The sequence below is a fragment of the Megalobrama amblycephala genome, linkage group LG1 (assembly GCF_018812025.1).
Source record: "Megalobrama amblycephala isolate DHTTF-2021 linkage group LG1, ASM1881202v1, whole genome shotgun sequence".
Classification (NCBI taxonomy): domain Eukaryota; kingdom Metazoa; phylum Chordata; class Actinopteri; order Cypriniformes; family Xenocyprididae; genus Megalobrama; species Megalobrama amblycephala.
In genome coordinates, this window is record NC_063044.1 from 32,090,988 (window position 1) to 32,105,796 (window position 14,809).

Sequence of the window (14,809 nt, forward strand, 5' to 3'; positions counted from 1 at the left end):
ACAATGCTGTACTAAAATGGATACAATTTTTCCTTTGTGTTTTTCACATACAGATAACAACGTTGTCACAATGATCCCTGTTCACACAGATTCGCGAAAACGTCTAAAAATGCTGTATTATTCATGCCAGGCCAGTAGTTGGCGATGTCATTTTGTAAAGAAACACTATAGCGCGCCTATAGACTGAACACATAATACGCATACGCATAACATCACTGTCTTTACAAATTCACGTGTTTGTAGTTTAAATAGAGATAACTAATCTTTTCAAAAATAAAAACACTTTTTTCACGCCCCCAAAACGCCATTGTTGTGTAAACTAACTGCCAAAATGCATAAAAAGTTTCCCATTTTTAGATGAAAACGGTGTTGTGTAAACAGCATTATAAACATTATTATAATAAATATACTAAATGATATGTATGTGATTATATAATAATCACTGTAAATTATTTAATACCATGTAATAATATTTATACTTATGCATGCAAACTAGGAGTACAAACAATTCAAACATTGGAATTTTTAAGTGCAGTCAATTCCACCTATTTTTCCCCCAGGTATGTTTGTGGTAAAATGTGAAGAAAACAAACCCGGATTATGTCTAGTGAGTCAGTGTGAAATTCTGGAGCTCTTTTGCTCGACTCTGTCTGACAGCAGCCGTGGGAGTACGCGATAGAAGACAAGAGATGCTGCCGTGAAACTGCATCAGTTTACTTATGACTCACTATAGCTGTAAGATGACCTGAGGGCTTCTGACGAGTAGCAGGTCACCAAAATCACTAGCTCCAAATGCTATGCATGCCCACATCTGTCCAAGATATTTAGCATGAGGGGGTTTGATGGCATACATATACAAGTGGTAAATCAACTTGAAATTTAAATTGATCCCATTTACATGATATTGTTCATGTTATTACAAAGAAAATAAACAAGCAAGGAAGTCAATACATGTACCTGGTAAGCTACCTGTTTTGCATTCATTTCAATAGCCTTTTTCACATGTACAATCTTAACTGGTAAATTACAGTTAAAGTGGTGGTTGATTGTGGTTTCACTTTTTTAACTTTAATCAGTGTGTGATGTTGCTGTTAGAGCAAAAACAACATCTACAAAATTTTGACGCTCAAAGTTCAATGCAAAGGGAGATATTTTCTTTTAAAGAATTCACGGTTTAAGGACTAAAACCAACGGCTGGTAGGGAATACAACAAGCTTCTTCCTGGGATATTGACATCACTAACCCTAATATTTACATAAACCCCGCCCCCGAGAACACACAACAAAGGAGGCTAGGCCATGTTGGGCTGCTTTAGAGAAGAGGAAGAGTTGTTGTAGTAGAGTGTTGTTACGATGCCGTCATTTACACCAGACTGCTTCACAAACGAGGGTCAATTCAATGCTGGATTTGCACAAAAGATTAACATGACGACACATGCTAGTCGATGAGTTGAATCAACTCAACTCAACAAATGCATTCTAAAAGTTGTAACTTCTTCCCGAGTCTCTCCATCAGTGTCCGACTCCGGTTTGAACAATGTAAGGCTGAACACCATTACTGACAATAATCATTTTGGCTGCGTGAGATTGTCCAGCTTTGTTGTTGTTGAGGCTACTGAAACGCGAGCTGTTAAAGCTCCGTCCTCTTCTGGAAAGTGGGCCGGGAGCAGCAGCTCAAAAAAATGCTGTGTTTTTTGCTCACACCCAAATAGGGGCAAATTTGGCAAGCTATAATAAATGATTTGTGGGGTATTTTGAGCTGAAACTTCACAGATGCATTCTGGTGACACCAGAGACTTATATTACATCTTGTGAAAGGGGCATATATCCCCATTAAGAGATCATGTGCGAACAGGACCTTTTCAAAAATACCAGTAAATCAGTTCTGGCAATTTCTCAATATGAGAAGTTGGGTCCCACTTTATATTAAGTGGCCTTAACTACTATGTACTTATATTTAAATTAATCATTTGATACAATGCACTTATTGTGTACATACATGTTTTTACATTGTACTTATATTTTTAAAATACATGCATGTAACTACATCTGTAATTAATTTCTGTAATTACATTTATAATTACACTGTTGACCCATCCCTTAACCCTTACCCCTACCCTTAAACCTACCCATACCACCAAAGCTTTCCCTAACCTTACACGTATCCACCTCAATAGCAGCAAAAGTGTTTTGCAATTCAATATGAACCCAATAAGTACATTGTACTTATTTTTTGATGTAAGTACATAGTAATTAAGGCCACTTAATATAAAGTGGGACCAGAAGTTGCAACATTACCAGTAAATAAGTGTTATGATGCTGTGTGTGAACAAAGAATGAAGATTACCGCCACGAGCGTACGCTGACGTAAAAAGTTTGCTTTGGGCCAATCATAAAGCTCATAAAGCTTTTAATTGTTTCTCTATGTAAACATGCACTAGCCAAACACGTGACCATTATGCCGTGTCTCGCGCTCGAGACCCTGCCTTCTTTTCCATTCATCAGCACTGCCGCTCTGCAGTTATTGCGTAACTGCATTACTATAGTAACTATTGTGCATTGCATGTTTTTTTAAGAGCATAAACACATTCGCAAATTACAACGGTGCTTCGTAAGCTTGTGCTCGGTCTTACTTTTTTCTACCCCTTTCCTCCAACCACCTGATTCCATACTGTTATGTAATACATCTCATGATCCAATCAACTCCCAAAGAAGAAAATCAAGTCCCGCACTACTTTTTTATGCTCATTGAATATCCTGTTTCACTCTGAAATACACCAGATTACAGAATTAAAATGGATTTCATTTCATGTTCACTTTAAGGTCAGCTCCAAAATGTTTGATTTAATCTGCAATTATTATTATCATTTTAATTATAGAGAAGTCTTCGAAAATGTGCTGAAGCAAATATTTATAGTGTTAATTTCACCCCAAGAATCCAACAGCAGACTCCTTCAGAGTGTGCGTGAAAGAACTCGGCTCCCATTCCCATTAGACCGTCATTTAGCATTATAAATACACAACAGTGCAAGGAGGAAAACATGGATGCCGGTGAAACTAGGGCACGTCTCGTGGTGAGAGCACTGGGGATGATTATATTACTGCTGTGTCTTTTCAATTCATTAAATTCCTTGAAAATATAACATTAATAATAACAATAATATGCAATAGATGTGATTGATTTTGCAGCAGTCATTTGATTACATTTGATTTGTGACCTAGAAATAGTGTTTCTAATTAATTTTACATCATACATTTTCATTTTTTCCAAAACTTTAAATTTAAATCTGAGATCTAAGACCAGACTTTCAGTGTGGTCTCAGACATTTGGATCCCACTGTATATACAAGAGAAAAAGACCGCAATACAAGAAGATATAGGCTTATAATAGAATCAGTGTTTTCATCTTCTGCTGTGCCTGTGTGCAACAACTGTCAAAGGCCACAGTTTTTGAACCCTGCATTGACTGTCTAAAGGGAAGAGAAGCACTGATTTTCATCTTGGAACAGTGCAGATATCTGCCGGATTGTGATGGAGCACAGGGACGACTCCAGCTGAAATCTAAAGACCTTCCTAGAGGATGCTGTGTCAAAGCCCTGCAATCCACAGATTTATATGTCACTGGCAGCCAAACACAGTACAAAGCACACAGGAGACTTGACTAACCGGGTTGTGCACCATTCAGAATAGAATTGAGCTAGCAAACAAGATTCAGAATTGCTGAATGTAAAAAAGTAGGATTAAAGGGGTCATGACATGAGAAATTAAATTTTCATTGATCACTTGATCACAATCACACACTTGCATTCGCTTACTCATGTGCAATAACAAGAGGGCATTGAAACCTTTTCCTATGCAATGACATTAGCCAATCATAACAGTGGCTGTTTACTGACATGTCTTAAAGTGCACTTAAAATGCTATTTTAAAGGTTCCTAATTTTGTTTTGGAATCTCCTACAATAGCATCCAAGGTCAAAAAACACTTTAATTTTCTCATAGTATACATTGCAGAATCACCTCTTATCTCACAGTGTCTGAAATGGTTCGATAAAGGATTCAGTCTCTTTAAAGCCCTTCTTTCTGAAAGCCTATACTCTGCTCTGATTGGTCAGATGACCCAGTCTGTTGTGATTGACCTACTCTGGTCTGATTGCCCAGTTTGTTGTGATTTGTCAACCACTTACAGCGTTTGTTGGAAACGAAACACTCATTACCATTTCTGAATTTCAGGTCTGTTGGCTTCCTCAGCACTTGATACATAGTCATACGAACAGCAACAATAGCATCGGTTTTGCCGTATAAATTCCAGCCTGAGTCTCAACCTTTTGGAAGTGCATTGAAATGGATTTGCTTTTGCATCTTCTAGACATGTCGGCAACACAAACCAAATTCTTCCAGCCTCAGCTACAACTACAGCATTGAGTGTCAAATGACCACAGACTGGAATTATGCAAATTTGTTACAAACTTATGAACTGGAAGTTTGAGTAGGAAGTAAGACTGGAATTACTGACGACTCGTTCCAGGCAGTTCAGAGTCACTTCTTTCGTTTGGGAGACAATAACTCTATTTATCCTTTGATCTTTGAAGAACTTTGCAGACCTTTTAACAGCTATATAACACACTACATGAAAGTTAATATGGGCACTTCAAAGGAGCCACCCCTTAAAAACGAATCATTTCAGATAGAGGGTCAGAATGAGAATTGAAAATGATTGTGTGTGTGTGTGTGTGTGTGTGTGTGTGTGTGTGTTTGTGTAAAAGCATTATTAACATTATAAGTGAACCTCAAGGAACATATTAAAATAATAATAGAACAATATCATGACCATTAAAGTGTATTACTAAGGTCTGTGTATCTTCTGATAGTTTGCATTTCAATTTGAAATTAAATAAGCAGAAATTTTATTTTTAGGTTCATGGGTAGAAAATGGATAAAGTGTTGTGAAAGGGCATAAACACCCCTGGCTGGTTGGTCAACCAAAGATCAACCCATGCTGTAATGAGTTCTTCAATTCTGTGCTGAACGACATTGATGAAAAAAAAATTCTTGCATTTAATGTGACCAGTTGAGATGTGGCAAGTCAGAAAAATATGACATAAAGCTATCGTAGCTATCAGAAGACAAGGAAAATAGTGGACAAGTCCTGCTTTTCATTGCATTTTTTTTTTTTTAATTTTGATCTTGGCTATATGAAACATCTACATTCATTGCATGGAAAAGAGAAGATTTTCATCCCTAATAATGAAGCATCTAAAACTACACATTAAAGCAATATTTCAGGCGGCTAGATTAAATCTGTTAGGTTATTTTCAATTGGAATAGTAATAAATGAGAGTGTGTCCAGTGAAGGGATGTATTCTCTGAATGCTATGAGATTTTGAACTCATTGATTTTTTGGCTCTAATGCTAGGCATCCTGTATTTCCTGCTTAACTAACACAAGTCTGCTATTTAAAACTGACAAAGTGCTCCCTGCATCAACCCACACACAAGCTTTCATTAAAAATGTATAATAACAAACCTCTCTTAGAATCGCCATTAGTATCCATTAGAGGCATAATCCCAGAACATATGTTGGATGGTGTTACTCAAGCTAGAACATGGCCAGAGTGAGGGTGTAAAAACTGGAGGATATCTTATGTGGAAGAGGATTAGAGAATCAGCAGGTTTTCTCGTAGGGACCAAAAGAGAGCATTGAGATAACATGTATACTACTAGAGCTGAACATTAGTGTTAGATCAGCACTCAGTGTTATACAGTAAGTGAATACTGTATTCTGTTACACATCAAAAAGGTGAAAAACATAATTATTTAATGAATGTTAAATAAATGTTTTTTTTTTTTTTTTTTTTTTAAAGTAAATTACATAATGCAAAAAAAAATCTGATTATGTAAATTGAGAAGTATTTACACATAATGGTTCTATTACATACATAATTTGTATATTTCAGCATTATTTTACTTTAATACTGTAATACAATAAAAAATGACATGAAATATAGAAATTGACATGAAAATAACGACCCGGCGTTCAACGTTCTTAAATTTAATGTCACTCCCTTGCGGCCCCATGGTGATCCACGGACCTCAGTTTGAAAACACCTGATCTAGCAGATATTACTATTCTTGTGTCTTTGCATTTGCATTTCTTGTAGCAATATAAAATGACAAAAAAGCCAAAGGCCGTATTCACAAAACATCATAAGGCTAAAAGTAGCTCCTAACTTGCCGATTCAGGAGAAACTCTTAAAAATAATGGGCGTGTTAGTCCTAATTTTAGGACTCCTAAATTTTTGCTCTAAGAGTATTTCACAAAGCATTTTAGAGCCAGCTCCTAAATCTGAGAAAAGTTAGGAGTAGTCAAGAGGACTCCTAAGTTACCAAGACCAAATCACAAACAATCCTAAAATGCCTGTTGTCGGCAGTCCACCCACAGACACAGTACACCATTGAGGCAATAGGTGATAGAGATGGATGCTGAGCCTTTTCTTCATAAATGCAATAAATATTTTGATTTATAGATTTTAATCTGCGATGACATAACATAAAGGTTCATTCATGTACAGGCAAAATATACTGGGCATTGATGGAGAATAAAACATTGCGGTCAAGTTGAAAATAATATCCTATCGTCGGCGCCGATAGCCTTGTAGGCAGCTCACGTGACTCAAATTTGAGTTCACTTACAAATGATCAAATAGAGTAAAAGAGTATAATAAGTGTATTTGGCATGCTGTCCAAAGGGAGGCTCTAAGCATGTAATTTAACCCAATCCCAGAGTACTCCCCTGTAGGAACCTGCTGAGAGTGATGAGTCAGGATGGCAGAGGGATGCAGAAATCTGTCGAGGTAACAGGTGAAGCTCCTCTCAAGATGATTAGATATACTATTTGAATGTTCTCCTCCTGAGCTTTGTTTATAAAGCATAATTTGTCACCTGAATTCTGCAATCTCTTGAGATGCACACATGTAAGAGGCTGACAATTATCTTAACATATGCTTGTTTAATTAGTGACACTTAGCTTTCATTTTGAAATCTTTATTTGAATATGGCAACATACCTTATTCTACAATATTTCTATGATTGAATCACTGACAGAAACCCCTCCCCTATCAGCCAATCACTGTGTGCATAGTTAGTAAAGCCCAAAGTATACCTCACTTTTTATGTGTTCGCGAGGGTCAGCGTACAGTACGCATGACATGAATTTCGTCATCAGAAGAGTACACGCACCACCGGATTTTGCATTTAACTTTTTTTCAGTAATTAGTTTAAGTATACAAGAAAGGTCTGCACTCTAAAAAAAACTTGAAATTGAAGTACACAGGAGATAAGATGACAAACGTTAACATTTAAATTTAACGGATTTAAATTTAACGGAAACATCTGTCATCTTATCTCCTGTGTACTTCAATTAAAGTTTTTTTAGAGTGCAGACCTTTCTTGTATTCTTAATTTGAAATATAGGTCTTGGCACCTGATTAGCTGGGAGAGAGCGATGAATGTTTTAATTGCAGTAATTAGTTTATCCACAAGGTGGCAACCATGCCCTGGGGACGTTGATTCACAAGGTAGTCGAAGAAAAACTGCATAAACAGAAAAGACCAGAACGCATGTGAGCTACAGAGACAAAGGAGGCCTACATAGAAGAGAGATTATGTGAAGAGGTTAGAAAGTGCCCTCAACTCTACACTGTAAAAAATGACCGTGATTTTAACAGTAAAAGACTGTAAAAATGCTGCGGTGAAAAACTGTCAATTGGTTTACAGAAAGTTTCCGTACTATATACGGTGAATAACTGTAATAGATCTAACGGTACATTTAATGTAATTTTACGGTAAAATACCATTAAATTCACAGTTTTTGGAAGTGAAAAATAACAATTCATTGTAAAATTTACAATGAAAAAACTTAAATTGACATTCCCACAATTCCCTGCGTGACACTTCACATTTGATATATTTTCGTTGAAATAACTCTGTTTCTTCTCATTTTTTTCTAATCAGTTATGTACATTAGGGTTTTATGTTACACCTAATGTTGTTAAATTAATGTTTATTGCATTTTTAAAATGTCATGTGTGTTACCATGATGGTGTTTAGTGTGTGTGTGAATGACACTGTGTGCACCTTCTATATGTTAGTGTTGTCCTTCTCAGCTTGTGGAAAATCTGCTTGTGGTGAACTTTGATTCATCATGTGACTCTTATCACCACTGTGTTTGGTGACTGTCAGTGTATTATAAAGGTACAAAACAGATATTAGTACTTCATTAGGTTGGTAAATTAATATTATATCAGTTAATGAAATACGTTATTTTACCGTAAATTTAACAGATTTTTTTTACGTTGCTACTGTATTTTTTACGGTAAAGTTCTGGCAACCACAGCTGCCGGTTTTTTACTGTAAATTTTACTGGGATTTTTTTTACAGTGTAGCATGAAAGAATACAAAGATATTTACACGTGTTGTAACTCGTGGCGAGAGATCAAAACTGCATATGCATCAAATGCCTGTGTGCGCATATACGAGTCAAATGAAGTATACTTTGGAAGGCTGTGCATTCAACTGTGCGTGTACGTTCGCATATGTCTAAAAAACAACGTATATCCAGGGATGAAGGGTGTTGACATCATCCATAGCAACGAGGTCAACCCTGCCCTTTCTCTTAGCTTAAGACTTCTCTCTATTCCTTAGTAAAAGTTTGTCTCAGCAGCTTTGTGAATAGGTTTTAAGAGGAAACTCTTACCCTAAGAACTTACTGCTATTTAGGAGAACTCTTAGTGGTAAGTTAAAATGTTTTGTGGATACGGCCCCTTAATTGCAATACGTGTAGTGATATCTGAATTTGGATACTGATTACATTGTAAGTAATTCAGATGTAATTAGTTTAAAATAATTAGTCATTTGTAACTGGAATTCAAAGTAGTCCTCACATCTCACATGTCAGAGCTGGGCTCCCAAAACACAGTGACGCCGATCCCTGGATGATCAGCAGGCAGTGTTTAATGAGCGAGAGCCAGATGCTTTCTCAAGACTTCAGTCTGGGAGTGGTTAATTAATCAGATTGTGCTTTCTCGCTCTCTCGCTCTCTCTCTCTCTCTCTCTCTCTCCATGCGACCTCTCCCACAACATCACAGAACACTAATCCATCATCTTCAGCTTTATACTGGGGTTTGCTGAGCACACCATGAAGCAGTTTTCCAATTTTCCAGCAACTGAGTGGAGCTCTTAAGATGGCTATTTGCCACATTTGGGTACACCATTTCCTGTTGGGCACAGCGGTGTTGAAACTAGAAAGGAACTGAATATTAAACATACTGGCTCTGTTCCAAAACCTCTGTAGTGAGCTCATGTTGGCAGAATTTTAAAGCAGTATAGGTGTGCTTCCAACATGAAAGCTTTCACAAAAGGTAGACAGCATAATTATGCTGCCTTGCTAAATTCTTAGTCAGCATCGCATGCATCTTTTTTGGAGAAGACGTTCCCAACTAGTCCACAAAGAATCTGTGTTGGCAGATTTCATCATATTAGGAGCACACTTCATTTATCAACTTTCACAAATACCCCTGATGAGTAAGTAAAGGATGACAGGGTGAGTTTTTCTCATGGACAGGTTCTTTTTGGCATTTGCAGTGAGCGAGACCTCTAGCCTCTGGTGTGATTTATTTTAATACACACAAAAGGTGATGACTGAAGACAAATGGGGTCTTCTGCAGCCAGAGATGCTATTCACAGCACACCGACCCCTGGATAATCAAGCCTGTTAAAGGCCAGCGCAAAACCCTCCATTGACCCCATTAAAGATCCCATAAAATGACACTTTCCAAATGCCACCGGATGAATTAGATATGCATATGGTCAGCACAGGTGGACGTGCAGAGCTGCCAGTTATTAATGTACCTTCGGTTCGGATGCTGAATGGGGAATCGCCCAGTCGCTTGGCCGAGAACTGCCCCCCCAGAGAGGTCATTAAGAAACACAGACTGAAGAAACCGATTCCCGCCACAAATATCCTGCAACAGACAGACAAAGAGAGACAGACAGATGTATAAATGTGCTGGGGTGAAAAAATAAGAAAAACTTCCAGCCAGACAATGACGACCAGAAGAATATATTATTAAAATAAATACATTATCCTTGTGAAAATTTTCTTTTAAATGTATAGTTCTCCCAATAAATTAAAGTTCACTTAACTCCTCAATCTGTCTTTAATAGATTAATAGAGTGCTGCAGTGATATTATATTTTTGTAGACCGACCCATAAGTTAAGCATCTCCCCGGTTCCCTCTACAAAAACCCAACAGGATTTTTCCATTGGCTTTTGGTTTACTGCAGAAAAAAAAAAGCACTGTGGTCAACAAAAGTTCATGAGTCTTTTGTTCATCATGCTAATCTTCACAAATGAACACAACTTTTATAAATTTTGAAGCTTAAATAAAATCAGCAGAAGTAAAAACATAGGCTATAAATGGACCGTACCACGGTCACATGACTTCAACGTCACCATCATTAAGCTCTAAACAACTCTTTCAGTTTTTTGTTTACAAACATCTTCCCCAAAAGTGTGAGTTAGAATAGTTTGCAAGAGTGCGATTAAAAACAAAATGAGGCTGTGAAAGCGACTAGTGAGTAGATTACTTGTTCGGCTGATGGCGTTTAATGATTGACAAGCTCTGTAGTCCCATTTAGACACTAGTTAGCTTTTAAAGTAAAAGCTTTAAAAAATCACTAGGGGGTATTACTGATGTATTTTAAAACATGAAAATATCTTGAGCTTGTGTGAACCACAGAACTTATTTCAGACATTTAACCAAAAAAAAAAAACAACAACACTGACTTCGGGACGATGGAACCAGAAGTACTAAAATACTCAATTGTTTCCAGGTTTTGGCCTTTAAACATACGTCATCCCTGCAGCACTCTAAAACTGTTGTGCTGGTGCATCAATAAATGCCAATCACAATGTGGTGGTTCAAATATTTAGATTGGAGACCAAAGATGAGAGTCGCAGCAGTGTGGAAGTCATTATTTTCAGTAATATCAACTTAAAATTAGGTCTGCTCCTAGCACAAAGCTATTATATGATTACAGAAGACTTGGAATATAACACATGAGTCATTTGGCCTGCTGTATGTGGTAATGGTGGGGATATTTTGTTTAGAGCTTCTCAGACATGAGCACTGTATAGTGATCATGTCATTATATAGAAAAGAAGAGCAGAACAATAACAACATATACATTTTATGTAATTGTGTACATATAATGACAGAAATGTATTTTTGTGTGAACTGTTTCTTTAACCTTCACTGGTGCATTTCCATTGACTTCTCTGTTCACATAAAATCCTTTAATTAAACTAAATGAACAATAATTTTTTTGGAAATTTTTTTGTTTTGTAGGATGGCAGCTTGTGCTAGAGCAGAAATAACCAAACTAACCCAACCAACCCTGCTGTTCAAGTACACCTGTGCTTATTTTATATAATAATAATAATAATTCATATTCATTCTAAGGTGAATCTCATGTAAAATGTCTTCCGTTTGTCTTACAACTCACCTCAAGATTGTAACAGCACTCTTTGTACTTGATGTTAATTTATACTGTTTAGAGCAGGGGTTCTCAACTGTGGCCCTTGAGGGCCAGTTTTGCTCCAACCCTAATCAAACACCTGAAAAAACTAATCAAGGTCTTCAGGATTACATGAAAGTTATAGGCAGATGAGATTGATCAAGGTTTGGACTAAACTCTCCAGGACAGTGGGCCTCGAGGGGCAGAGCTGAGAAGCCCAGGTTTAGGGATAAGTAGTGATTAGAGGTTTCTACTTTAGTTAGTAGAAGACATATTTTGGGATATTACAGTATATCAAAGTTTGAGAAATGTACTGTGTAGCACAAAAAAAAAAAAAAAAAAGCTTTGAGTTCAATAGACCTTATTCACAGCAGTGCCATCTTTGATTTTAATAGGAATGACAGCGAGGCTGTGAGGGATAGACATAGGCTACATCTCTTCAGTGGGTTGTACTGTTATTTAATGTGTTTTTGAATTGTTCTGCTGATGAAAAACTGCAAAGATATCTTTCCAGGAAATTTCAGTAGACAAAAAATACAAGAAAATATGAGCTGTGGAAAATGATAGTGATCTAGAAGCTTCATACAGCGGATGCCACTGAAAACATGGTAAGTCTATCTCTCACAGCCTCGCTTTCATACCTGTCTCTGCTCTGCCCGGAATAAGGTCTATTGAGTTCATTCAAACAACACTCCCTAGTCTCCCCTACTATATTGTTATCCTTGATGACATCATTCTCCAGAAAGCGACCATTTTTGGTGGCTAAACAACTCAAACTTCAAAAGGTATTATAAAATGGAACTGATACTTTTTTGATGTGGTATTATTTGGTTTGTCTCAGTTGGAAATATTTGATAACTCCCATGAAAATATCAATTTCAAAAGTCAAAATAAATATCAATGTTAATGTAACCTAAATGTAATTCCCAAACTAAGCAAGTAACTTTAGCTCTACTTCCTTCCTCTTAGGCATAATTTTCATTTTCTTGCCACTATATAATTAAATATGCTAATTAATACAATAATATTTCTGTAATATGTAATACTCTTTTATATAAGGGGCAAATTGCATAAGCGACAGGTAGAGCATGTTCATTTTAAAAATTGCAGAGTTCCTGCGGAACAGAATGACCCACATCCTCGCGCTGCTGGATTCCCGCCACTGTGCAAAACAGCGCGAAAGGCTCATCAGAGACTCACTTCTTACACCATCCTCACATCATTCCTGAAGCTCCTCTGACAACAATGAAAGCCTCTCAAGAGCCGAGAATAGTACCACAACCTCCATAAAGTCACATCATTTTATTTACAGTAAGCAATAATGTCTTTCTTTGTACTTTCATGTAGTAACAATAGTGGAAAGACGAAGTTTGAGAGCGTTGTTCAGCTTTGTTCGAGGGCGCGAACTTGACGAGGTCGATAAATCAAGTTTGTTGCGAATACAAAAAAAAAAAAAAAAAAACAACTATCTATCTAGATATCACAACAAAACTACTGTACACTACCATAAAGAAACTAAACAAAACGACTGTAGGCTAATATTAACGTTGTTACAATGTCTGCTCTCATATTATTAAGATTTCACATAATTTAGTAAGATTTTACATTAACAAATTCTGTTACTGCTGTGTTTGGTGGAAACTTACGGTTATGGTGCATTTTTTGTAAGAACTTAACCTTGTGGTTGACCACAGACACGAAACGAAGACCTCACTTACAGTGGTCGAACGCTACAGTGACAATACGAGGTCTGTCTGAATGGTGTGTCAAATATCTGCAATATCTGAACATTTCAAATAAGTCATAGATAGTCGAGTCTTACCTGAACGGTTTGAACGTCAGCAGGCATCTTCTCATCATAGTTATACACTCGCTATTTACAGCAATCATTTTTCACGCGGGCTGTGCAACAACATACTCAAAGGCATAATTTACTTTATTATTTTCCCCCGGTTTAGTTACTTAATATGCGAGTTAAATGCAAAAGCCTTTCTTTAAATGAAAGCTCTTTGATGAAGTTGCTCGAAGAAAAACATCCGAAGATTGCTGAGCAAAGTAAGCAGCTGGTCATTCATTTGGTGATGTTGAACTCCTATTCATAATAGTTTCCAAATAGCGTCATAAGTAATCCAGCACACTGGTCCATCTCTGTACATTTTGGTGAAGTATCAATGTAGAAGCTCGTGAGGGGAATAACCGCGTCAGAACTCCCTGCGCAGCGCGCGACGACACTTGATCAATTCAGCGGCACGACTGGCGTTTTCTGTGATGTCAGCCATCACTTTCACCTTCTCTGAGAATAATGTTATCTCTGTGGCTCAAAATAAAGAAGAATATGGTTCAGCTGCTTCGCATGAAGCGTCTGAAAGCTTAAACCGCTCCGCTGTAGTTTCAGAGCCGTGGACAGCTCCCTGCGCATCAGCTCCAAGGCATCAAGAGCGCCATCCGATGGATTTCTACCAGTTTACTAGGATTATCCGATCTGAGATATGACGAATTGGATCTTTCTTTATGCAGCGTTTTGTTTAGGTGCTGTTACTGTACTTACACTCTTAAAAATAATGTTATTATTGCCATCTTTGGTTTTATGAAGAACATTTAACATTCATGGAACCTTTCCATTCCGCAAAAGGTTCTTTATAGTCGAAAAGGGTTCTGTATATATTTTTTAAAATGTTCTTCATATTATAAGAAAAATAGTTATTTTAAGAACTGTGGAAATTCCCTTCTGGAACCGTTATTTTTAAGAGTGTGCACTAAATCCCCCAAATTTGCATCATATTTTGCCCTTAAATAAATAATAATAATTAAAAAAACGTTATATTTTGCATAAAGAAAATGAAGCGTTCACAGCAATTAAACGACAACCTAATTTTTATTACTGTAAAGTGTAATATATTATTTGAGATTGTGGGATAAGCTGTACCATTTTTCCTTAAGTGTCCACAACTTGTCCCATATTAGAGGTAAGATGTCAAGTGGTATAAGTGAGAAAAATCTATTTGCTAATCGCATGTCTTCTTTTTTCAACATTATTTTCAAGTCTATTTAAAGGGAAAAAATAAATAATGTTTAATATTTGAATGTAGTGAAATACAATGTATAATTTGTAATAGTTGTAGTATTTCCTAGATTTGGAGACAAAGCTTAATATTGCTATCAGTTGAGCCACTAACACAGCTTAAGTCTACATGTCTGAACAATTTACTGCACTGCTGGCATTAGAAATGCTTCAT

General features: G+C 36.8%; 1 protein-coding gene across 1 annotated transcript in view; it reads right to left on the reverse strand.

Moving 5' to 3' along the window:
• The window catches only part of LOC125267911 (alpha-1,6-mannosylglycoprotein 6-beta-N-acetylglucosaminyltransferase B-like), a 144,225-nt gene extending 130,145 nt beyond the window's left edge, over positions 1-14,080 (reverse strand). The window contains 2 exon segments of the mRNA XM_048189971.1: positions 9,906-10,018; positions 13,396-14,080. Coding sequence (XP_048045928.1) covers positions 9,906-10,018; positions 13,396-13,463 — 181 coding nt within the window. The 5' untranslated portion in view covers positions 13,464-14,080.
• Between the last annotated feature and the right edge of the window lie 729 nt (positions 14,081-14,809).